General features: G+C 41.0%; 1 protein-coding gene across 2 annotated transcripts; it reads left to right on the top strand.

Annotated features, from left to right (window-relative positions):
- Window positions 1-1,737: 1,737 nt before the first annotated feature.
- On the top strand, window positions 1,738-26,283 carry BBS2 (Bardet-Biedl syndrome 2). Of its 2 annotated transcripts, none has more exons than XM_075281867.1 (18): window positions 1,738-1,818; window positions 5,972-6,096; window positions 6,435-6,662; window positions 8,394-8,519; window positions 10,023-10,085; window positions 11,322-11,399; window positions 12,380-12,484; window positions 13,458-13,544; window positions 15,594-15,729; window positions 18,714-18,853; window positions 18,933-19,080; window positions 19,514-19,685; window positions 19,898-20,027; window positions 21,379-21,510; window positions 21,588-21,725; window positions 22,389-22,501; window positions 23,213-23,361; window positions 24,723-26,283. In XM_075281867.1, the coding sequence occupies exons 2-18, from the start codon at window positions 5,980-5,982 to the stop codon at window positions 24,827-24,829; spliced, it is 2,169 nt and encodes a 722-aa protein (XP_075137968.1). In that variant the 5' UTR covers window positions 1,738-1,818; window positions 5,972-5,979; the 3' UTR covers window positions 24,830-26,283. The 2 variants fall into 2 exon arrangements, with proteins under 2 accessions (XP_075137968.1, XP_075137969.1); XM_075281868.1 differs by having other exon boundaries at window positions 1,776-1,836.
- The last annotated feature ends 319 nt before the right edge of the window (window positions 26,284-26,602 follow it).

Raw genomic sequence — 26,602 nt, forward strand, 5'->3', positions numbered from 1 at the left:
TAATGGAGCTGAGGTAAAAGCCAGTAAAGAAGAAAGACCTGAGGAAAATAAACAGATGTGTGCAGCAGAGATGAGCGAATATACTCGATCAAATACCTCGGCCACATAGCTCCTGGTGCAAAAACACTTCCAGGGCATCAAATTTTTACTGCCCCTCCCACCACCCTTAACTCGAGTATATTTGCTCATCTCTAGTGTGCAGGACTTTTCTCTTACTCTAGGTTGACACTAGCATTCAGTTTCCGTTCTTTGGGTCTGCTTGGAAACCAAGTGGAAACCATATCTGTAAAAGTGGTTACCTGTGGACCCCATAGACCAGGGGTCAGCAACCTTTGGCACTCCAGCTGCTGTGAAACTACAACTCCCAACATGCTCCATTTACTTCCATGGGATTTCCAAAAGCAGAGCAAGTATGCGTGCTGGGAGTTGTAGTTTGACAACAAATGAAGTATCGAAGGTTGCCTACCCCTGTCATAGACTATAATGGGGTCTGCCATGTTTTTGCCTGAAATTGGCAGAGAAAAGTCCTGCTTGTATGACTTTTCTCTCCACCCATTTTAAATGGAATGGGGGACAAAATCCCCAAACATTAGTGTGAATTGACCATGAGTCTATGCTGTCCATGGGTAACTGCTTTTTTTTTAGCCGACGGGCTCTCCATCTTTCAGGTATCCATGTGGACCCGAACAACGGAGAGACAAACTCTAATGTGAACCTAGCGTCAATAGGCACAGACTGACCTTCTCAATGGCTGACTTAAAGGGGTATTCCCATGACGCTTGTTCACTAACCTGCAGGCTGTTGTGCTCTCTTCACTTCCTGCTTCTCTCGGCATATAGGTGGGCGGGGTTTCACTTGCACAGGATTGTTTGTAAATGAATAACCACAGTGTGAAGCTGATGTAGCAGAGCTGGATTTGAGTCAGTTTGCATTACATACAGAGGTAACAGACTACATATCTCAGCCCTTATTAGCCAAATTCAATTAAACCGGCTGATAAGAGCTCAGAAATCCCAGAGCTGTCACCTCCCCCCTCCCCTATCTGAGGAGCTCCATTGCTTGTCAGCCCCTCCTCCCCCTCTGAGAGCAGGCAGCTACATCACTTGGGAAATGAGCAGATAATCCCCAGGGCCATAGAAACGGAGTGTAAACAATGAAGTGAATAAATTAAGATAGCGGCCAAACAAAGCAGTTTTGATAAAGCAATGTATTTAGGAAAAGTCTTAAATCAACATAAACTAGCAGTATAGATAGGATCCATGTGATGGGACAACCCCTTTAAGGGAGCTGCTATGTACACCTATGTGTCCTCCTTTCATTTGTCCCTTTGTTTTTCAAAAAATTCACATCAGAAATCACAGTGTGAATTCTGCCTTATGTTCAGGATTTGATGAGGCTTTCAGTGCAGATTCCAAGCTGAACTCATTTGATACCTCACAAGTAGTGGAAAAAAAATCCATGCAAAATACAGTATGTAGCAAGCTCTATGAAGGCAATGAATAATAGTTCTGGGGCTAATTTTGGTGCTGATCCACCAGTAATCCGGGATCTGCCAGATTCTTTGTAACTATACGTAAGGGAAACATAACAGACACAACACTGCTACACGAACATTATAGATACGCACATAACAGACACAGCTCTGCTGCACGTACATTACAGACAGAGCTCTGCCCCCATTAGCTCACGTATTAACACTTCAATCAGAAGCTAAGCTGGCGTCCACAGCCTTGGACTCCTCCTACACACGTGACTAATCACATGGTCATGACATCATCGCAGGTCCTTTAGCCCCCCAAGATCCAGCTTCTATCTCCGGTGAATTTCTCTTCTGAGGTAATATTACTCTCAGATTGGGGGTGAGGTGTGATAGGAGAGCAGAAGGAGCAGTGTAGAGCATGGAGGTCCTAATAACAGGGGCAGGGGGAATGAGCTGAGGTGCAGCCAGATTGGGTTGCCATGGAGACAGGAGGACACAGCTTTAGCTCTGCAGTGCAGTCTGTACAGTGTGTAGCAGTGCTGGGGAGGTTGGCTGTCATGATCTCGTGTGTATGTCATATCAGGAGATCTCCTATCACTGACATACCCTAATAGTGCTGTGGGGCGCGTAGCTGTGACAAGGCTCACGCTCTTATCCCTGTAAACTCTAGGGACAATGGGGCAAATTTATTAAAACTGGCATATTGTACTCCAGTCTTCTTGTTCACACGTGAGCACAGGGGAGGTTTTTGACAGCGGATTTCGCGTCAAAAACCTCCCCTTACGATGGTGGTCTATGCAGACAGTAGGAACTGTCATAAGTTATAATAAATCAATCTTGGCCCGCCCCTATCACTGTCTCGTTCACTCAATGTGGTGGATGAGGTGCGACTCGGGGGTTTTGGCACAAGAAAGGGCCTTGCTCCAAATGTGCATCTCCTTATCATCAGCTTTCTGTCATAGAGGGAAATATAAATTCCCCCATTGTGTCCATGTTGCAAAAATACTGACTCCATAATTTAACCCCTTCCCGCTGACATTTTTTGTTTTTCGTTTTTGACTCTCTCACCCCCCCCAAACCCCATAATTTTTTTATTTTGCCACTCTCAGAGCCATATGAGGTTTTAATGTTTGCGGGACAAATTTTTCTTCATGATGCTACCATTAATTATTCTGTACAATGTACTGGGAAACTGGAAAAAAAATTCAGAATGGGGTGGATTTGAAGAAAAAGTGCATTTGTGCGATTTTCTTACAGGATTCGTTTTTATGGCGTTAACTGTGCAGCCAAAATGACGTCACCTATATTCTATTTCTTCAATGGGTTCCTTTTTTTCAGCACTGAAATTCCACACCAAATTCCTCACCATTTTCTTGCATGTGAATGGACCCTATGTGTTTCACAGTATTTATATGTTTCCTAGGGAAAGGCGGGTGATTTGGATTATTCATACTTTTTACTTTTTTTTTTTTTTTTTGCATTTATTAGACCCTCTAGGGGTCTTGAACCCCAGGGGGTCTGATCACTAATGCAACGCATTGCAAAAAAAAAAAATCATCATTTGTTTTGCAGGCTGCATAGAGCAGCCTACAAAAGAAAGTCACTGCAGACAGGCCGGGGAGCTTTCACAAGGCTCCCAGCTGTCATGCCAATCACCGGCAAAATGGCGGCGCCCAGCCGCCGCCGGGAAAATGGCGCCTCTGTCAGCATTGACCAAGGCACCAGAAGGGTTAATGCCCACAATCGGTGCGGACACCGACCATGGGCATTAGCACATGGTGTCTGCTGTATGATATGGCAGCCGCCTGGGAGCCATAGCCATCATAGTTAAACACCCATTATCTGCCGTACTATTACGGAGGATGTCGGGAAGGGGTTAAAGGAAGTATCACTGGGGTGAAGCATATTAAACCAGCAGCACACGTAGGTAGGTCATGCTCACCTGAATGTAATGTCTTTTTCCAACCCTTGAAATTTCATACCTTCATTGTGGAGATTATAATTATAATTTGCATACATGATATGTAGATGAGCAATCTGCAGGTGCCCCAATCACCTTACAACATCTTACTGCTGCTGTGTGGACACTTATCCGTGGCTCACAGAGCTAAAAAAAAAAGACGTGGTTTTAGGTAAACTCCAGGCAGCAGCTACTGAAAAGGACTCTCTCCTCCTTCCAGAATAGAAATAGTCAGAGGTAAGGGCGAGGCAGCAAGCTAATACTGCAAAATAAATTATTTTGGCAACGTTTTTGGAAGCGTCAGGTAATATTTGCATGTAGTGGTGTAGTAGACCCCCAGTCTGACATTGCCCTCATCTGAAAATAACTCACGATAAGGCTTTAGACACCTTGTGAACTCATTGTCAGACATTTTGGAGGATGTTATCATTAGGAAAGGGGGGTGTACTGTGAATTCTGATCCCTATATAGTCTTCAAGTGGAAATGTTGCTGTAAAGCATTAGTTTTTTTGTTGGCATTCTCGTTCAATGGATTTCAATGGATGCTGTGTACATGCAGATATTAGAAGTCCTAATACCTGATATCCTCTGACTAAGGGAGTCTTCTGTAATTCCATCTGTAGCACATTCCTCATCCCTTTATCTTTTTGTTGTTTCCTTTTCCCGAGCTTATGCTCCCCTTCATTGTGAAAGCCTCCATTATATTTGTGCCCACACTTCAATGTTATGCCTGGCATAGTGTCACAGATTCTTTGGCATATACAGAAAGGCCGTATTGTTTTTAGCTATTTTTCTTTTTAGAGTGGAACACATATTATCTCCAGCTTCTTAGCCATACTGCTGAAAACAGAAGGTGGAAAAAGTTTTAGATACATATCATGTGGTGTGTTTCCATTCAAACTCCAAACCAAGCAAAAGTATTTCTGCCTCCCTCATCCCTACAACAAATTCTTGATAGTGATGGTTACGGGTCCTAAGGTGTTTAATCAACCTTAGTGTGGTTAGGGTAATCTGTGGGTCTCCTTGGTTTATGGGCCATATGGAAGCTGCAATCTTAATACTGATCAAAGTGCTTATGGACCCCCCAAGGCTCCTGGGCCCCGGTGCAACTGCACCCCCTCAAGTTACTCCCTGGTGCAGAGGTCCCAGACAGGTGCGCTTGCCCTCAACTTTTACACCACTTCTAGTCATAGTCTCAGGATAGGATTCATCCTGTAGTGGCCAAATGAATCAAGGAGTACTAAAATAATTGATGAGCAGAATTGTGATGAGTAGAATGCTCAGAAATATGAGGACAGTGATTCTAATGGGAAGTTACAGCTCATGAATAATTTATATACTCAATAACTCTAGGTTCACACTAGGGGACCCAAAAGATGGAGGCCCTATCCACTCAAAAAGTGGTTACATACAGAAACCCGTGGATCCCATAGAATATAATCCTATATATATATATATATCCACCTTGGAGGACTTTTCTTTCTGCTGATTTCAAGCGGAGTTCCCTATGGAGACTCCAATGCAGATGTAAACCTAGCCTTAGCTGGTTCATTGACTTAAAGGGATTCTACCATTAAAATGACATTTTTTTGTGGATCAAACGTAGGAATAGCCTTAAGAAAGGCTATTCTTCTCCTACCTTTCGGTAGAAATCCTGGTTTTCATCTGTATCCAAATGAGTTCTCTCGCAGCACTGGGGGAGGGCCCCAGCCTTCAAACAGCACTGGGGGCGTCCCCAATGCTGTGAGAGAAATCTCCAGTGCCGCCTCCATCTTCTTCATGAACGGCCTCTCTGCGTGTCTTCTTCTGGAGCTGGGTTCAAACTTCTAGGCCTGGAGCCTTGGGCAGAGCAGACTGCGCATGCCCGTGACCACAAGAAAAATGGCCGCGTAAGCGGCCATTTTCTTGTGGCCTGTAGGCATGCGCAGTCTGCTCTGTCTGAGGCCTAGAAGTTTGAACCCAGCTCCGGAAGAAGACGCACAGAGAAGCCGTTCATGAAGAAGATGGAGGCGGCACTGGAGATTTCACTTGCAGCATTGGGGACGCCACCAGTGCTGCAAGGGAACTCATTTGCATATAGATGAAAATCGGGATTTCTACCGACCGTCGGTACGAAGAAGACATCTAAAGGTAGGAGAAGAGTAGTCTTTCTTAAGGCTATTCCTACGTGATTCCTATGTGATTTTTTTTATTTTATTTATTTATTTTAATGGTAAAATCCGTCTATACAGGGAGTTGGCAAATCCATAACTGTCATCCATGAACAACAGTAATAACATTATGTGGAGAAAATGAAAATCATGAAATAGTTGGGTATTTTTGTACTCTCAAGCAACCTGCTTATGAATATAACAGAATTTCTTAACTAGCAATTCCCTAACTCATGAATGTTTTCAGACCTGCTGCCTTTAGTAATCGTCTACCAGCAGCTTTCGCCTGATATTGAGGTTCTGTTTGGAGCCAGTAGTTTTCCAGAATTGTACAATAATCTTATCCTACTGCTTGTGACTAAACTTTTATCTCTTTGCTAGGCGCCATCATGCTTGTTCCAATATTTACCCTGAAGTTGAATCACAAAATCAACCCTCGCATGGTAACAGTGGGGAAATATGATGGGACGCACCCATGTTTGACTGCAGCTACCCAGGCTGGAAAGGTATCAGAATTGGAACGGGATGTTCTGCCCAGACTCCATTCTTTGTGACTGAATGGTCTATTCTATTGCTGTACAGTTGTAATACACACCAAGATAAAATAGTGAATACTGATTACAGCATTAGGTTTTTATATCTGTTTGCTCTTTATCTATTTGATCTGGACATGGATAAGCCCTCTATCTCTGTTGTTCAAGGTTAGCAGTGCTGTGGGGGTTTGGACAGATGGGAAGGGGTGCTAGCTCCAAAATAGCAAGCACCCTAGCACTGATTTTGGGAACTAGAGCCAATGTTTGGTTATACTCTGTATATGTAACATCTTTGTGTATGTTTCTTCTAGGTTTTTATACACAATCCTCATGCTCGAAGCCAACGCTTTTCCTCAAACCGCTTAGTTCAGAGCAGTCAAGACTCTGATATCTCTCTGCTAAACATTAACCAGAGTGTCAGCTGTCTGGCTGCCGGAGTGCTGGACCCCCAAATAGGCTGTGACTCCCTAATAGTAGGAACACAAACCAATCTGCTGGCTTATGATGTCCATAACAACTCAGACCTGTTTTTTAAAGAGGTAACTGAAAACTGTTGTTTAAAGCTTCCCCATTTCACTAGTTAAAATACTAGGTGTCTTCCTTTTTAATCTTACTAGCACAATTCCTCTATTTCCCATTTCTCTATGCACATTATGCTTTGGCAGTCTGGGACTCTTTATCTTGCTTTTGGATGAACCAGTTGAAAGCAACAGAGAGTGTCCCACAGTACCAAAGCACAGAGGACCAAGTATTTTAACTGGATGATCTGCTTTAAATAGCATAGTTGTAGATAGTTGTCTTCTCCATACCCACAGAATACAACAGGCAAATCAGTTTTGTATGTTAATAATTCACCAAAAGTGAACCTAATGTGTGTGACATCACACTGCTTAAAGGGGTTTAAACTGTTGTTTTGGATGGGAAGCATTTTTAGGCTGCTCCTATTCAAGTAATAGGCGCTGAAATGACCTGGAACCACCCCTATGCAGTGGATGGGGCTGCATCACTGCTCTTCTTATTTTAATAGGGAAGCCTTTTACACCCCCCCTGTTGACTAGCAGCTTTTGGCCCCAGGATGTTACCGGAAGAAACTGATCTGTGGAGGGCTATGGCGTTGGACTCCCAGAGATCACATGCCGATGTCCTATTTCATCAGTATGAAAACCCCATTTGGGGCTGGATAACAATTTTAATGATAATATAATGATGGATTAGCATAGGGCAGAAGTGGAGACTATGTGAAATTGCTGTGGTTTTCTTACATACAGTTCCTTCAAAAACAATCAATGGATGAAAAAAATAAAATGAAAAGGAGAAAAAATATAAAATCACCCTGTCCTGAAGTCCATTTTGAGCAGGCTAAGGGGAATTCACATGGAGTAATCTGGCGCGTGATCTGGCACGTATACGGCGTTGTCAGAGTTTGCGCGCTCAAAAAGATCCCATTGATTTCAATGGGGGTTACGAGCGTATACGGAGCTTAATTTTGCGGCCACAAAATTATGGGTGCAAAATTGCGCGCCGTATATGATCATAACTCCCATTGAAATCAATGGGATCTGTTTGAGCGCGCAAACTCTGACACGCCGTATACGTGCCAGATCGCGTACCAGATTACTCCTTGTGAATTCCCCCGAACATTTACATTTTGCAGAAATCACTAATTTGTATACATGGCCAATAATGCTATATCTGGCCATTATATGACTTGTATTCTGCATTATTACCAGTTTTCCACTCTTCATGCTCTGTCTGTTTAGCATTTCTGTCTTATCTGGTGGGTGGAGAGTAACTACTATACACTGTACACAATAAGTTGAGGAGAATCTGATCTATAACGCTTTCTCTCACTCAGAAATAACGTCAGGGACAAGTATGACATGTACAGAGAATTACAGACTTGTACTAATGTGCATAAAATACTGGTGGCCCCTAACTAGCGTAGGAGTAAGCCTATGTCTCGTCTTGTGCTCAACCCCCATTCCCTATAGACTGCTATAGACATATGTAATTTTGAGATGGACAGAGCAGACTTTTAAGAGTAAAAATCAGATTAGCAGAGTATAGGAAGAGCAGGGAAACAACGTGATAAGAGCAGAAAGAAGCATTTTTCTCTGAACCGTATGTACTATTCATTAATACAAAATTTGTGGAAAAGTTAGTGACCATTGAAATAGTCTTTACTGTAACTTTAATATGGGTTCTATATGTGTATATATTATATGTTGATCTGAACATCTGTATTTTTCATCTCTTTCAAAATTGTTTAGATTGCGGATGGAGCCAATGCAGTTGTCCTTGGATCCTTAGGAGATATCACTTGTCCCCTTGCGATTATAGGTGGAAACTGTGCCTTGCAAGGATTTGACTGCAGAGGGAATGATATGTTTTGGACGGTAGGACAATTTATTTTTGTGTGTTACTGGAGATGGTAAATGGCGACTGTCTGCTTACATTTTCTACCTTCACATTTATCATCCCTTTGTGCTGCTATGTTTTTGAATGTAGGTAAAATTTGCATAGGGTTAGTCTGACGAATTCAGCAGCTTAGATCACAAAAATCAGAGTACAAATGGACATTTCTTCTATGTGGGGAAAATCAAAATCGCAATTAATCGGACATTTTACCCCGTTTACGATTAATGGCGATCTCTGGCCTATTTGATAAAAAAATCTTGTGTGGTAATACTTGTCAATGTACCAGTGTTAGTGTTAGATATGAAATTTGAGATGTGACAATATATAATCAAGGTGCAAGTGAAGTCTCTATATATGAACAGCTATACAAAGATATCCCTTTACAAATGCCTATTGTGAGCATGGCAATGTGTTGGGTCAGATAATTCAGTGAGTGATTTCACCATGAAGTTTTTCTTTAGAACCCTCTTAGTGTCGTCTAATTTGTTAATGCATATATACACCATTTTACTATTCACACATTAATGTATGAAAAAAAGGTTGAGGAACTTACCCTGTGGCCACTAAGCTTAATAATAGACTGACACTTGCTAATTTTTTGTACTAGTTACCTAATTTACTTCACATCTGCATTTGGGAGGTGTGGTTTCCACACGAAACATGTGGAGAGGAAAGTGCTGCTTGTATTCTGTCTGCATGATTCGTGTGGACACCAAGCGGAAACCACATGGACCCCATTATAGCCTGTGGGGTCCGTGAGGTTTCTTAGTGATTTCTTAAGCACTTTTTAATGCGTACAGGTTTCTGTTCGGGAGGTCCCCAAGTGGACTCCCTGAACGGAATACCGAACGCAGATGTGAACTGGGCCTAAAGCAACTCCCAGCATGTAAAAAAAGGAGTCTGCAGCACTCGCTTGAACGCTGTGGCCCTTTCAGAACTACTTGTTTGCAGAGTCCTAACAGTCAAGCATTCAATGTAAAATTAATGGTGTATCTTAAAGGGATTATCATCTTTCTAATATTGATGGCCTTCTATTTACATTTTGGGAGCTGCATTGCCCATTCGCCATACATCTGAAGGAATATCTCACTAAATGCTCATTGTCCCTACAGGAGGGTATGTTTACATGGTGAAATCTAGCGCTGATTTTCAGGGGGATTCTAAAATGATGACAGATTGCAACTACTGAAGACTCTCAATTTTTTATATTAGATTCAGAGCTCATTCATCTGAGCCTAAGGGGGGTTAATGGATGAGGAATTTGAGGCCGATGTCCACTTTAAATTCCTTTAAATTTTCCACAGTGTTTATCCAGCCTCACAATACTTAGAGGAGTGTCCTGATTGGGCCTCCTCTTTCCATTGTTACTTCCATATGCTTCATTATCAGAGTACTCTCTGACATGACTTTTTGAGTGTATACATGTAATTGTTGGTTTCTTCTGTGACTTTGTATGACATTCCATTTTTGATATGTTTTAGGTTACAGGGGACAATGTGCGCTCTCTAGCACTGTGCGATTTTGATGGAGATGGGAAAAAAGAGGTGAGCTAGTGTTACACACAGAACTTTACAGATATTATCTCATCTAACAAATGCAGTAGTTATAGATTTGGATGCAGTCAAGATCTTGTGATTCTTTTTTTCCTTGCTTAAAGGGGTTGTCTCCTGAAAACAAGCCCTGTTCATGTACCCTAGTAGGGTATATGGACATCAGAGAGGGGTGTCTGCAGGTCCTCCTCTTTGGGCCAGAATAGCAGGGCAGCTCCCATTCTGGTGGACTCGAGCTGTGCGTGCAACACATGAACAGCCATTCTTATGTATAGTGTGCTACATTTCCTCAACTAACTACCCAACCTTACCCAGTTAAGAAATGTGTTTTAGACCAAAGTGTCACAAACCATACTCTCAGGGAGAAGTCTGGCAGTAGCTTAAGTTTTTACCCTCATTCAGAACACCTGCATGTGTATGGAGGAATCAAGAAGAATAGCTGGAGGTTTATGCCACCTTAAGTCCAGGAAAAAAATAAACCAATACACTTATTATTACCTAAATTTTGAATTGGACTTCAACTACTGGTGAGGCCAGGGTGTCACTGTGTCCTGGATGGTATGGTTCGAACAGAAAAAATGGTATGAATCCTGTTTTACATGATCTTTGCAAGGCATATACATTGTTCAGAGGTAAGATGCACAATTAACGTGGTCCTGTTTGTTAGTTACCTTTATAATCCCTTTCCTTGATGACAGTCCACCATATTAGTCATGTCATATAGAGCTGCTGCAAACTGTTGATCTGCAGTAGGAGCTAATATGTTATATGGTTGCTCATTCATTTGTGTGTTGCGTAACACTACAGTTGCCCTGCAACACCTATGTAGCTTTCTCTGGTGATAATAGGTAATGATCAGTCTTACCAACATCATTGGGCATGTCTTCCTTTCAATAGGGTTTTGGTCTGTTAGGATACGTGCTTTAAATCTGATTATGACATGTTCTTATAACTAACCAAGTGTTAAATTACTGGTAATTTTTATTTTTTTAAGTATCCGTACATGCTGTATAGTTTGTAGTGACTATTACATTCACTGATTCCTAGAACAAGCACCAAAGCCCACTGTGTCACCTGCTTGACCACATTTGGATTGAGCACGTGTAGATCTGCAGTCAGATTCAGCATGCTTGCTACAGCTCAATGTAATTTAAAGGAGTTGCAGAAATAACTAAGTGCTTCCATATAGTCAAAGCATTAATGTAAAGTTTTATTTATGACTTGTTACAGCTTCTTGTTGGATCTGAAGACTTTGATATAAGAGTGTTCAAAGAAGATGAGATTGTCGCTGAAATGACAGAGACTGAGGTAAGTTCAGTTGCCTGTAAGCATGTATAGTCTTGCTGAACTGCATAAGTCCCATTTACATCTCTTATAGAAGGCTTCAGATAAAAAGTCAGACATATAAGCAGATTAGTATAATTAAAGGCGCGTTGGATTGTTGTGTGCTTTCCAGGGGTTTCAGTGCTAAAGTATGAGAACAAGACGCTCATAAAGTGAAACTTAAAGAGGATACATAGATCACATTTTATTCAGGTCTACACATGTCAGAAGGCCAGACTTTGCTTTCAAATGCTCTATAGTGTTAAATAGTGGTATTTTTCAGTCTAAATTAAGTCATTTTGAGGCATCATTTATGAAAGAAAGTGAGTAGGGTTCCTTAAGAATAGCTAAAACATTTAGGAGCTCCTCAGTGATAATAGGGTTCAGAATTGCTGCATTACATAATGCTGCAGAATAGATTATATTACAAAGTGTCACCTTTTATTCTGTTTTAACTAGAGGGCCAAATAGCAGAGATCTTTAAGATTTCAGGTTGTAAGACAGAATTTCAGGCACTTCTATATTTATCACTGTAGAGATTCTGTAACTAACTATATGTACCTGGTGTGTGTAATTTTTTTTTTTTCTTTAAAGCATGCAGCTCATGGCATGGATAAGCCAATAATGAGCTGCATACAAAGAGTTCCATAGCTTGAAATGTAAGGACAAGCTTGTATGTTATAGGAGAATATGCTGGTCTTAAGAAAGGAAACAATTTCAGTCAGATGCCGTGTATACAGAGGATAAGATTACATTGGTGAAGTCTGTGATCTTGGACTATCACTGACTTGAGTGGTCTAAAGTTCTCAAACCCCTTTCACATTGCCCATAGATTTCTATTGTTGGAACGTTGACACAAAATTAAAATCAAAGGACCATTTAAGTCAGTGAGTCTTTTGTTAGCCTCAAAAACTGTAAAAGTCATAGTTTCATTCGAAGACTTTTAATAATACTTCTTATTTCAGACAATCACAGCAATGTGCCCCATGTATTCCAGCCGATTTGGGTATGCACTGTCTAATGGCACAGTTGGGGTGTACGAACGAATGTCACGGTACTGGAGAATAAAGGTATTTCTAATAATTTGACAGATATTAGTTTAATTCATGCAGCCGTTAAAGTAGTTTTCCCACTAATAAATTTAGCCCCTTTTTGTAATTGCTGGGTGGTCCAATGGTTGACCCCCATTGATTATGAGGGGGACTCCTAAATCCTCTGTATGAATGGAATGGTATGTGTGTGTGTACACCTACCTCTTTGTTTACTTCTGTGAGGCTAACACTTCATTCACACATGGAGCTTGAGGTCCCCCATTCTGGTGGTCCAAGTAGTCAGACAGAATTGCTAATCTCCTACACTGTCAATAGGGGATACGTCAAGCAACCCCTTGAAAGGGCTCATAAAGACAATTAGTATACAATTTTGTGCAGTGCGTTTACAGTTTTTCGAATACACTTACTAATATACATACCGGACCCATATTGGCCCGATTCTTAGGTTTGCAGGGTACTGCACGGGCTGGAAATGTCCACGTTCTATTTCTGAAACTGACAATCTGACTCTTGATCAGCTGTATTCTGCGTACAAGCAGGAGTAGAGCTGGGTTGGTCACGTGACAGAGTTGGATCGTCTGCCGCAAAGCCAGAGCACAGAGACTCGACCCCTCCACCCCTTTCCCCTTCAGTGCTCTGCAAATCTATGACCACACTAGGCATTCACTTATGCATATTAATGATAACGTCATATTAACAATAAAGGTCCGCTAGCAGCACATAGTCTTTATGTAATATGTAACACATATTACAGATATGCTAGATTTTACATGTGCTGACCGTAGTTTATGTGTAGCAGATGGTTAGAATGTGTTACATTTTATATTCTCAGATTTTATTTAAAGAGTAAATAAAAGATTAGTAAAGAGTTTGAGTGGAAAAAAATGTGACATTTATACTAATTCACTATAGCCATTAGCTCACAAGGAAGTTTTCTATAGTGAGATGAGACTGTGTCAATCAACTTTTATCTCCATCTTCACATCTGCAGTCAAAAAACCTTGCAATGAGCATTCACGCCTTTGACCTTAATTCTGATGGGGTTTGTGAGTTAATCACAGGATGGTCTAATGGAAAGGTGAGTGTCTTTATTTTCTCTAGATAAAGCAATTCATATGCATTTTATCAATAGTCTGTGTTTATGGATATCCAAGGACTGTGATTTTAGATGTAAATGTAGCCATGGCCATGTAACCAATTGCTAATTAACTAATGCCTTGGCCTTGTGACAGCTTTGCACTATACACGACAGTCTGTTTTCCCAGGAGCTACAGTAGTGTTTAGAGAAAACCCGGATACAATAATATGGACATGCATGTCGTTTCTTCTTAGTAATTGAATCATTCATTGAAAGGGTCTTGTTTAATAATAGCAATGAGGAGTTACATTGGTGAAGTCTCTCATTCCCTGCAATAAAAGGTGACAATTTTGGCCCTTATTTTGGGTGTGTGGGTGTGTGTGTGTGTGTGGGGGGGGGAAGTTGCATATGATGGTTATAGTGCATTTTCTTTCTGAAATACTGGAGAAAATGGTTCGTTCCATATATTTTTCTGATGATAAACGTACTATGATTAAAAAGCTGATTGGAAAAAGAAAAACGTGTAGAGTTGTGAAGCAAAATCTAGGCTGCTCAGCTAAAAATATTTCAAATGCCTTGAAATGGCAAGCAAAACTTAACAGATACAAAAGAACGCGGGGAACTACTGTTAGCATGTATCCAAAAATAGACAAAATGGCAAAGGCTCTGCTAATGACGACCTCCAGAAAGATGAAAGAATATCTGAAGTTACCAGTAGGTGCTGCTACAATCAGAAGACCATTAAGGGTATATTCACATAGAGGAAAAGGTCGTGGAAACTTTTTCTGCCCGTGTGAACATTCCGCACTATTCGCCATTACAGAATGCTGATGCAGCATTGACATTCCGTCGCAGCATCCCACTCCAGTGTAGGCCTGAATGAATGGGCCTATACTGGAGCGTCTCAAGTCACATACACCGCAGCTGATTCAGCCACAGAATCCGCGACAAGATAGGGCACTTCACTTCTTTTTCGGCTACTAGCTAGCGGAAAAAAGAAACGACGTTTTTGGCAGTGGATTCAGCAGCAAAATTTGCTGCCAAAAAACTCTGTTCATGTCTTTTGACATCGGCGGTATATATACTGCTGATAGGGCACTGAATTTGGCGCACTGTCAGTTTTGCCAGTATGTACCCCGGTGTCAGAGATATCAGTGTCGTTAATTTTGGCACTGATATTCCTCCACTGGCAGAATGGCGAGCCTTACAGCATAACGTCATCACTGGGCTGTGAGAAATGCGCCCCCCCAACAACGGTACTTTTCCATAGCCTTGAAATGTCAGGGGTAGACCACTTATTTGGCACATTTTTCTGATGCAGTGTTGCATGTTAACTTCTGCCCATTTTCAACAAGCAATAACCATTTCCCAATAAACCCTACCCACTTGTTGGGGGAGGCACAGAAAGTGTCTAAAGCACTTAGGAAATGATGCATGACGCATGGTTTTGTTTTTTTTGTGCAAACCATGCCTGGGTCAGAGCCCCTCTAAAACAGGATGAGAATAAGTGTCAGGTCGACACAGGTCACCATCCTAGTAGCCCCATAAGGAGGGAATGAAGTGCTAGTCATGTATCTGCAACAGATCTTTAATAACATAGAGGGGAACTTTCACTCCTCTGTTTTCTTGAATGCATGAGGTCTCAGCAGGTGGATTCCCTTTGCTACAACACTTATCCCTTATCCTGTTTATGTGGCACAAGTTCTATAAAGGATCTGCTGCTAAAATATACCTTGAGAGGTCTTGTGGAGTCTACGCCTCGATCCAAGCTATTGGACAGCACAAGTGAACCAACACAATATTAGGCAACACAATATGTCTCTTCAGTTTTTTTAGAAATGGACCCTGACCCAAGCACTGTCCTCGTTGCACATAGTTTGCAAAGAGTGGCACAAACCTGAGCTAATGGCTCCAGATGCTGTTTTGGCCATTTTACTTAGAACTGATATGCAGTATCATCTGATGTGTTCCTTGTGTGTCCTAGTTTTATGGTCCCTTTACTTATTTCTAATAGCCTACTATTCTTTTAATACTGGGAATGTTTTATAGGTTGATGCCCGCAGTGACCGCACAGGAGAGGTGATCTTTAAGGATAATTTCTCATCTTCTATTGCGGGCGTGGTTGAAGGAGATTACCGCATGGATGGAAAGACCCAGCTTATCTGCTGCTCTATAGATGGAGAAGGTAAGCATATATTGACATTGACGATGCTGTCACAAAGATTTTGGAAAAAAAAAATACTATTTTTTTAAATTTTATTTTATGCTTACTTGTATAGCACCATCATATTCTGCAGCTCTTTCCAGACATCTGATACGCTGAGCAGGAGGGCAGGGGCCGGATCCTATCTCTGAATCCTTGTGTCACTCACTGCCCTTTAGAGCAACGCACTAGGCATTAAATAATACATTGCATTAGTTCTGGGTGTTTAGGTTTCTGATCTTGATCCATGTAGAATTTGGATGGTTGGAATAATATTACATTAATACAAAATCCTGTTGTCATTTAGCTAGGCTTTATCCCTATTATTATCTTTGTAGATTTGGCAAACTGTCCCGTGGGCAGGATAAATGTCATGTCAACATCCTAGTAGATTATAAAGAGATGAGTGAGAACATTATTAAAACTTTCTTACCAGGTTTAGCTACTTTCTAAAACAAACATAACAAACAGCATAAAAAAATTGAATATACAGTACACGTCATCAATATAGTCATGTGATGCTGGACATTTCATTGTATAGGGATGACCACAGGAATGGGGCCAGGTTTAGAATATAAGTGTTAACATTACATTAAAGGGGCTCTATCAGCAAAATTTTGATGTATGAGCCCCACATATGCGTGAATAGCCTTTAAAAAGTCTATTCAGGCACTGCTAATCTTATTTTAAACCCCCGTCCCGCTTTAAAAAAAACCTATAAAAACATATATGTAAATCATACCTGAACGTGCACGGTGGGCGGTCGTGCATGATCCAACGTTATCTTGTGGCACGCCTACCTCTTCTTTCTTCTTGCAGCAACGCCCTCTGGTCCTGGCTCTTTCACGCCTTCAGCGTCCTCCTCTTCCATCGTGATGGCTTCAAATCCCGCACCTGCGTAGTAGTGCTTCCCTCCGGAGCGCTACTGCGCAGGCTTCGGCGCCATTATTAGCAGTGGCAGTTCGCAAGCGTACTGCACATGCGCAGTACACTCGTGAAGTTGTAAGGGGAACTGAGCATCCTGAGCGCCGAAGCCTGTGCAGTAGCGCTCTGGAGGAAAAGCACTACTACGCAGGTGCGGGATTTGAAGCCATCACGCCGGAAGAAGAGGACGCTGAAGCCGTGGAAGAGCCAAAAACCAGAGGGCGCCTTTTGGTATTCCATATTCTAGGGGTGAATACGTTTCCTTTTTCATTTTATGTTGATACTTTTTTTATACTACTAATAAATATTTATCTTTTTTTTTCTATTTTTTTTTTCTTTTAAGACATAAATTGGGCTTTAATGGGGTACCAAGACATAATTGGTATCTTTTAAAGGGATCCTATCATTCAGAAGGAATTTTTTGTCCCTAACACGTCAGAATAGCCTTAAGAAAGGCTATTCGTCTCCTACCTGTAGATGTCTTCTCCTCACCGCCGTTCCGTAGGAATCCCGGTTTTCGACGGTATGCAAATGAGTTCTCTCACAGCACTGGGGGCGGGCCCCAGCACTCAAACAGCACTGGGGGTGTCCCCAATGCTGCCAGAGAACTCTCCGGCGACGCCTCCATCTTCTTCAGGAATGTCTGTCTTAATGCTGTTCCGACATGTTAGGGAGAAAAAATTCAATCTGAATGATAGGATCCCTTTAAGTTTTATGCAGCAGAAAACAGGCAAAAATTGCAAATTTCCTTCTTTTCTTTTCTGGATGTATACATAGATGGGCATCATGCCACACGAAGCTGGGCATACACTTGGGCACGGAAAAAGTTACACGTGTTAGAATGTGGTGACCAAAAGTTTTTCATTTTCTAAATGTTTAAAAACATAACAAATTAATTAAATTTGGTACCACTGTGATTACACTGATTTGTATGATAGGAAAATGTCATTTCAGGAAAGTTTCAAATGGAAATTTGAAAATTTGATGTTTGTATGTTTTGTGTAGTGTGATTGTTTGGGGCAACACTTCTGGTGCTGTGATGTGGACACGAGCTGAAATTTGGGTCACAGCAAGAATAGATGACGCGATTATGCGAAGAGGGGTGATTATATGAGAAGCAATTGTTCATTTTCTCAGTAATTTTTGAAAAAACGCCCCTGTATGTGACTGGGGCAAACCATTATGAATGCACTCTGATGGGGAGGGTTATAACATGCACAGAAGATCTACAGTTTATATAGGGAGTAAAATACTTCCCCCTCCTTTTCTATACTGTCCCAAAGTGAGAGTTTGTTGAAGCTAGGGAGAGGGGCATTTTAACTGTCCTTAAAGATCCATGACAGCCATAAATGTGATCTAGACCTCATTATATAGATGTCATAGATTGGTAGATATAAGCAGATGAATACATGGTTGGACAGTGAGATCTGCAGGTTTATGCACCTCTTACTTCAACAGCTGTCAACTGCTTACAACTATGGATTTCTGGCAGCTAGAATGGTGACCATAGCATCATTTCAGATTTGTATCTTTAAAATGAGCCTTAGATCACATTTCTAACTCTCATAGTCCATGTTTGACTACCATGTCCACCATGTCAGGACTTATGACATTCTTGGCATGGAAAGGCTTAACGTGATTTTACATTACTTGAATAGAGACACACACAGGCAAGGCCACCTCACCGCTCACTGTGAAGGGGTTCGGACAATCCCTTTTCTAGTGATGAGCATGCCCCTTTAATCTTAAGATGACCATATACAGTTGTTAAATATTGGTGGGATTGGCCAACACAATGTGCTGTTCCAATTTCTCCCAATGCACTCTGATTTTCAGCTTGCCTGTTCCTTTGCTCTCTCTCTCGAGAGAGAAGCCATCGCCAGAGGTGCTGCTTGGCAGTGGCGTATTCCCAATGTTTAACAGAGCTGGGTCAGAATAGGCCATCATTGAAGTCTATTCTTATGACCTGACAAAGATTGATTTATAATTGGCATGGAAACCTGATCTTTCAGTAACTGACTGACTTGTCCTTTTGCCTGCAGTGAGAGGCTACCTTCCTTCAAGTCAGGAAACTGCTGGGAGTCTCATGGATACGAGTGTGGAGCAGGAACTTGTCAGAGAGCTGAGTCAGAAGAAGCAGAACTTAATGCTGGAGCTGAAGAACTATCAGGAGAATTCAAAGGTTCTTCATAAAATGTATATACAAACAGTGCACAGATGTGACGCCATAGAGGGAACTAACATCTGATTGTTCCTTGTAGCAGGCAGAATTACGCCTTCAAGTCAGTGAGCCTGATGGACAGATGGGGGTGATTCCAGCAAACACACAGCTTCAGACTGCGCTGTCAGTCAACCTGGGCACAGAGACTCAGTCCGCACATGTGGAGCTCAGCATTTCTACATCGAATGGTGCGAATGACATCCTGTGTAATGGTTGGGTGGTAATTCGATATGTAAATGAAGTTTTCCTGCAAACCTCTGCCTACTTATTTTGCCTATTAACAATGATGGTGGAAGTTTTCAAAGCCTTGAGTACATTAGGCACTGTTCACACTTTTTTTATCATCAAATTTTATTGCTGTTTGACAGTGATAAAGAGCAGCATTGTGTGTATTTCTAGCCAGTAATAACAGAAAAGGAAAGCAACCTAATGGTCTGCCATGACTTTTACAGAAATTGAAGCTAAGATGCCACTATATATATATTTATATAGGCTTACTTGCTCTAATATCGTGCAAGCCATATACTAGATAACTATGTAGTATATAACATTACCGTATATATAATCTACACTTTTTGCTTTTACTACTGTGATCCCTACAAGGTGATTGTATCTCCATAGACACAATTATCCGTGCAGTGCTTATCTTTGCTGAAGGCATATTTGAAGGCGAGAGCCACGTTGTACACCCTAGTGCCCAACATCTCACTGGTCGGATTCGAGTTCCCATCTGCCCTCCTAAAGATGTTCCAGTGGATCTGCACATAAAAGCTTTTGTGGGTTATAAAAGCAGGTAAGGTTATGCCAAAGGTCAAAATGGGGCTCCAAAGCTGAATAATAGAGATATATGTGGAAACTGTAGAAACATCTCTACAAGGTTCTGGGATTAGGTTTATAATGTACTGGTTACACACTCCCAATAAGTGAAATAAATATTGACATAAATACATTTCTGATGTTGACATCATTTTACACTAAAATACTGATGTTTTCTCTTGTACACAGTGTACAGTTTCATGTCTTTGAACTGACAAGGCAGCTTCCTCGCTTTTCTATGTATGTGCTTAGCAACCCTGCCACTGCCCCAGAGCCCTCCAGCCATGTCACCTTTACTATCAATGAGCGTGTTCAGAGGGTAAGTGTTCTTCCATGAACAGATTTAAAAATAAATACATAAATTTCACTAAAAATTTAATTACTTGACCTAAAATAGCTGTGGTAGGTACACTGAGAGAGGATAGTCAACCCCATAATAAATGATGACCTCAATATAGTCTGCTCAAAGGCAAATTTCTGGCAGTCTGTTTTAATAGAAAACTTGTATTCCCTCAACTCAACAGACTCAAGACTGTACCATGTAAACAATTTCCCGATCTGCACATGTGCAAGATTTCAGATAGGAGTTGTGATGATGGCTCCAATTAGGGAATATCAATTAATCAGTCACTTAATTAATTAGAGTACAGTGATGGGGTAGATTGTAGACAATTCAAAATGGATGCACCCAGAGATATGGTCACACCCTGGATACACCAAAACCTATTAGGGCGAGTTCACACCAGCGCCCGATCTCTGTTTTGCAGGTTTCCGTTTTCTGTCGGCAGAAGACGGAAACCCGACGTTCAGTGTCCGCCAGTGAGTGCCCGTGAGCGTCTTCTGCTCTCTGCGGCGGAACAGTTTTTTTTATTTTTTTTTATGTAGATTGTGAGCCCCATATAGGGATCACAATGTACATTTATTTATTTATTCTTCCCTATCAGTATGTCTTTGTAGAATGGGAGGAAATCCACACAAACACGGGGAGAACATACAAACTCCTTGCAGTTGTTGTTTCTGGTGGGATTCAAACCCAGGACTCCATTGCTGCAAGGCTGCAGTGCTAACCACTGAGTCACCGTGGTGCCCCGAAACCGTTTTTCTTTAACCGGACACAAAGTCTTGCATGTCTGACTTTGTGTCCGGTTAAAAAAAAAACAGTTTTGCCGCGGAGAGCAGAAAACGCTCATGGGTGCTCACGGACAGACCCTTTTCAAATCCATTCAAATAAATGAGTTAATTATGCTCTGTAATGTCATAAGGTTGGTGTCAGGCAGAAGGGCATGATTCAGACCTCCTGTCAGAGGCAGCCAGTGGCAGGAATCTGATTCACATCCCTTGTCTGCTCCTGCCTGACACTGCCCTCCTGACAGTACAGAGCCTAAATAGCATATCAGGCACCAAAGATAACAGAATTGATTGCTCATGAAAGGTGGAGGCTACAGAGAAAATTCCAAGTGTACAAGAGTCAGTGGAGCATTTATTTATTATTTCTTTATTAATTGATGTAAAGAAGTGGACTTGTTGGAGAGGGTGAGAGGTCTTCTTTAACAACAGCACAAACACTATGCAGTTCAGGTAGGAAAGCGCTACTTGTGACTATACAGTATATCACTTAAACACTAATGTTACCCTGTCAGTAAAGGATTTTTGTTTGTTTTTTTGGAAAGGTGGTTCTTTGGTTGAACCAGAACTTCCTGTTACCAGAAGACACAGAGGTGCAGAGTGCTCCATTCCAGATTTGTTTTACATCACTACGTGATTCAGGAACCCTCCTTCTTAACATGAAGCCTAATGGAGAGGTGAATGCTATTCATTATATCGTATATAGACCAATAACTTTCACCTGTTTTACTGAAATATTGTTTTGCACGGTCAGATCATGCTCCGAACAGATGACATTGATCTTGCTGGAGATATAATTCAGTCCATGGCAACCTTTCTGGCTATTGAAGACCTCCCAGTAGAGGCCAATTTCCCCAAATACTTTGATCAGCTACGAAAGGTTCTTGTGCAGGTGAGTGCTGCTGTGAAAGTGAAATTTCCACCACAAGTTGCATTGGGACAAGAAAGTAAAGCAGCATTTCTATCCGTACCGTCATTAATCATAGCAGCTCAAGTATATAGGCAGGTTCCTTATGATAAGTAGGTAGTATATAGGCATTCTAGAATTAAATTGGGGGCGGTAGGTTGAGTAGTGAACTACAATACAGACAAGAGATTTGTACCCTTACTGTAATTAATACTGATTTTGGGAAAAATGGTACTTGTACAGCAATAGTTCTTAATAGGTATGTCATTATGAATAAATTCCCATTACAATATGTTGTCATGTTTATCATCGTGTGAATAGCGTATGTTTAGTGTAGAAGAGGTTTTCGGTTGAACGACTGTCACTAGACATAAGTGAGAGGACAGAAGCAATTGTAAATGGGATCTTTTTTTCTTTTTGTTTTTTTTTTACATTAGGTCCCTTTTTATTAAAACCATTCTCAGTTTCCCATTAGCTGTATGCAACAGCAGTACAATATGATTATATGTAAATGGAATTTTTAAACTAGACAACCCCTTTTAAGAATTTATTTTTTCTCAAATAACCCCTTTAAAGTGTTCAAATTTTATTTAATCCAGAATGGTTGACAATATGTTTTATAATGCTCTATCACACTTTCCCTTACAGGTAGACGATTCCCACTCTGTACATCAGAAGTTAACTGCAGACATGGCAGATCAATCTAACCTAATCCGCAGCATGCTGGTGCAAGCCGAGGACTCCCGCCTCATGAGGGACATGTAAGTCTTTATCCCCAACTATAGATAAACTGTCACCAGGGAAACTACAATAAAACTTCTGAAAGGATTGTGTTCAAAGATGTAAAGTAGCCAAACCGATACATTATTGCTTTTTCTGAGGTGAGCTAGATAACAATAAGAAAAAGAGTGAATAAGACAATAACTTGAATATCTTACCCAACCTGGGAATTACTGTTTGTAGGGAGAACGTGCTAGTTAATAATGTCCTTTAATCACAGCAGCAGCGGCATTGATTCTAGCTAACAGTCTTTATTGTTCTCGACATTGATAGAATGGATGCAGAGAATGAGAGGCAAGTGTACTGTAAACTAGCGCCAATGCAGGGAATGAGACCATGATGGGATGCAACTTTACTATATCTTCAACATGGCGACTATTATAACTTCCTTTTAATGAGGACATTACAAACTGCTGGTCTCTGTAGGGAATGGATTCACATAGGTTCTTCAGGACATAAGAGCACTGAATTGGCTTCATTTTATTAGAATTATGTTTTAATATTATTTTTCCACTATTTCCTAAGCCGTTACCCAGAATTTGAAAAACACAGATGCATAGGTGCAGCTCTACCCATTAATTTCAGTGGAGGTAAACTACAGCACTAGATACAACCTATGGACAGGTGTAAAAAAAATTGGACAGCCTCTTTAAGATTGATTCCCTTGGTTATTGAATTTTCTCTTATTACAGGAAGAACATGAAAAAGCGTTACACTGAGCTTTATGACCTTAACAAAGACCTGATTAATCGCTACAAGATTCGTTGTAATAACCATACAGAACTACTGAACAATCTTAAGTGTGTAAATCAGGCTATTCAGCGAGCAGGACGTTTGCGAGGTATGGAACAAAAGCTGAAGTGACCTAAACTGGAGAAGTATGGCCGGTCATTTACATTGCTGTTAGCCCGTTCTGCACTTCTCTAACCGCATAGAGATGTATTTACAGTCTATATTATGTCTGTGTGATCCACAGTACAACACAGTGTTGAAGAATATTCCAGAATTAATTCATATATTCACTAAAAATATTGATATCTCAAGATTTTCTCTAACCATCTCAGTGGTGACATTATGTTGTCTACATGGGTTTCCAATTAATACAGCCATGAATGCAAGAACATTCTATGATCTGAAACTCAGCCATCACTTCCTTATTGTGGCCGGGTTATCTTCTTGTGCATGTAGTGTCCCACCTAATAATACAGCCGCAAAAAGGAAACTATGGCTGGGTTTCTGATGACTCTCAAACCATAGAAAGTTCCTACATTCTTGGTTATATACATCGGCAACCTATGACGACAAGATACTGTCACCACTAAGATGGTTAGAGGGAATCTATAAATCTTAGCAAAATTTTGAATGATTTATGTTTCCAAAAATATTTTAATGTTTAATTGTCTAATATAGTTATGTTGGTAGGAATACCCTTTTAAACCCTAAGGCTGTATTCACACAGAGTAACGCCAGGCGTTTTTTGTGTGTTTTTTGCACTTAGCGCCGCGCTAGCGACGTGTAAACGCCGGGCAACACCACCACAAAATAGCGCGGTGTTAACGCGGCGCTAAGTGCAAAAAACACACAAAAACCGCCTGGCGTTACTCTGTGTGAATACAGCCTAAAAGGAGTTTTACATCTAAGATATTGATGAACTATGTTTAGGCTGTCTGTGATCTGTGGTGATCGGATCCCCAGCAGAATGTCCGTTCATGTCCACATCCCTGGTCTTCTGTTCAAGCAGCACATAAGGTTATTCTCACCTACCCCTGATTTTCAGTTTAAGCAGCATGTATCCCATTCCCTCCATTGCCGTGTCAGGCATGGCCAGACATGCTGAGGCTTCCATGACTGCTGAGGCCTCAGTGGTCATATGGAGAGTAGCAGGAACATCCCTGCTGGGATTTCACCTCTGCAGCCAATCACAGTAACTTTAGCACCTTTGGTTGGTTTGGTTAGTGCACCAGAGGGAATAGGGAACATGATGCCCGGACTGAGGACTGGAGGTATGTGATTATAACTTCTTTTTTCATTATACATTCCCCCCAGCCACCTGTCAGTTTTCAGCTTATCCTGGAAAACCCCTTTAATGTTTTATTTCCTTTGAGACATTTTAATTTAAAGAATACAATAGAATTTGAGACGCATTATGTTAATTGCTGCTGTTCTTTCACTTAACTGAACAATTCTTCTTCCTTTCCCTAGTTGGCAAACCCAAAGCTCAGGTGATCACAGCATGTCGGGACGCAATCCGGAGCAATAACATCAATGCCTTGTTCAGAATTATGCGTGTAGGTGCTACTCCGTCCTAGTTGAGCCCATTTAGGATTTGAGATGACTGTAATCCAGCACACATAAAACCAAAGGATTGTGAGTGGTTTATTTACAAGGTGTTAATTCTGAAATATTAATCTCACTGAAGGATTAGAGGATTATATGGGTGTAACTGTTTCCTTCAGGCCTGAGAAAATATGGGTAGACCGCATGTAGAATGGAAAGCGGGAAGATAAAGGATTCTGGATAAAGGCACACTCCTTGTCTGTTATATGTGCTATGTTTGATACAGTGGTAGGTATTTATATTAATCGGAGACTACCACCACCAAAATCATTTCTAAAACACTGATAAGTTGTTAGGGGCTTTTAGTGTCTTAGTGAGCGTATGTTTTGTTACTGATAAGGTGCAGTCTTGCTGCCGAGAAAATCAACTTTCAGGCTACGGCTACACAGCAACATTGGCTGAGACTACCATCACGTGACCAAAGATCACTGTGTCACCTTGCGACTCTTTCACTCATGTTGAGTGAGTGGAGACTCTTTGCTACACCAAGGGAAACTCCATTCACTAACATGAAACACAGCAGGCAACACGGCGATCCTTGGTAATGGAACCAAAGTCACTGTGCACCCCTTACCTTAACATGTGGGCAAATAAGCTGTTAAGCTTCCAAAGACACAACCCTGCCCCCCCCCAATGCACCAGTTTTAACCAATGTTTGCCATACACTGGCACTTGGCTCTGGGGATGATGCTGGGTGTCAGCCACAGGTGAAAATGGCAGGTGCAGCTATGTGCTGGGCACCCTGAACACCTCAATTACATAAAAACTAATAATTGGTTTTATCGGCACAAATGGAACAGTATGTTCACTATGTCACTAACCAGCCCTACGGAAGCATATTAATGGTTTAGAAGTAATTTTGGTGGCAGTAGACTTCCTTTTAAAGGAACAATTTGGGCAACACAAATACACTGGTCTGATTTACTATTGTGGTTTCAGTTAGACACTGGCATAAATGTGGCTCATCTAGTTTGAGCTAAAATCTTTGACTTTTCATGAAAATAGGATGTGGCTTAAATGTGCCAAAATTGTGTAATATTCTGGCAGAAAACAATTAAAGGTAAATGTAAACTACAGTCTAAAGATACACCAGTTTAACATCCTGCATAAGCTACTGTGATAAACATGGCACATTTCACACTGCTTGCTTAAGTTTACATTGTCTAACTATTAGTAAATCTGAGTCATTGTGTTATACATAGTGCAGGGCCTAAAGGGTCAATGTGGTATACCTTTAGTGTTCATTGAACCCCAGTGTCAGGCACCAATACTCCTGCACTAGGCATAACTCATTTTTTCCCCAGAATGCTCCTTTACGTTATTATATCTGTGACATAGACAATCATTCATCTTGAAGATACTATATTTATTTTTGAATATTTATAGCTTTTATAGTCATATTGTGCATTAAAGTTTCATCTTTATATCCGTTTGGGTTTTCTTCCAATCAGCCTTTGTCTTTACCCACCAAAAATCAATTGTTTGTATCCAACATAGGAAGAATCAATTCTGTTCAAAGTCATAGGATGAAAAATTGAATTCTATCACTTCTAACGATGCATCCCTTTAGACATAAACTCTGCGTTATTCATTGAGCTTATGTCTGCCAAACGTCTTCTCTTTAACTTTACAGAAATGACATAAATGATGAAAGGGAGAAGACAGATCTTCATTTTTCGTGTGACACTATAAGAACACTGAAGGTAATAGTTTCCTTGTCATGTGAGAACAAGCTGAAAGTCGTT

The sequence above is a fragment of the Leptodactylus fuscus genome, chromosome 7 (genome assembly GCF_031893055.1).
Source record: "Leptodactylus fuscus isolate aLepFus1 chromosome 7, aLepFus1.hap2, whole genome shotgun sequence".
NCBI classification, from domain to species: Eukaryota; Metazoa; Chordata; class Amphibia; order Anura; family Leptodactylidae; genus Leptodactylus; species Leptodactylus fuscus.

Coding starts and splice junctions, on each gene's coding strand:
- BBS2 (XM_075281867.1), top strand. CDS start 5,980: ATGCTTGTTCCAATATTTACCCTGAAGTTGAATCACAAAATCAACCCT. Junction 18,854..18,932: donor ACTATCAGGAGAATTCAAAG/GTTCTTCATAAA, acceptor TGTTCCTTGTAG/CAGGCAGAATTACGCCTTCA. Junction 21,511..21,587: donor ACATGAAGCCTAATGGAGAG/GTGAATGCTATT, acceptor TTGCACGGTCAG/ATCATGCTCCGAACAGATGA.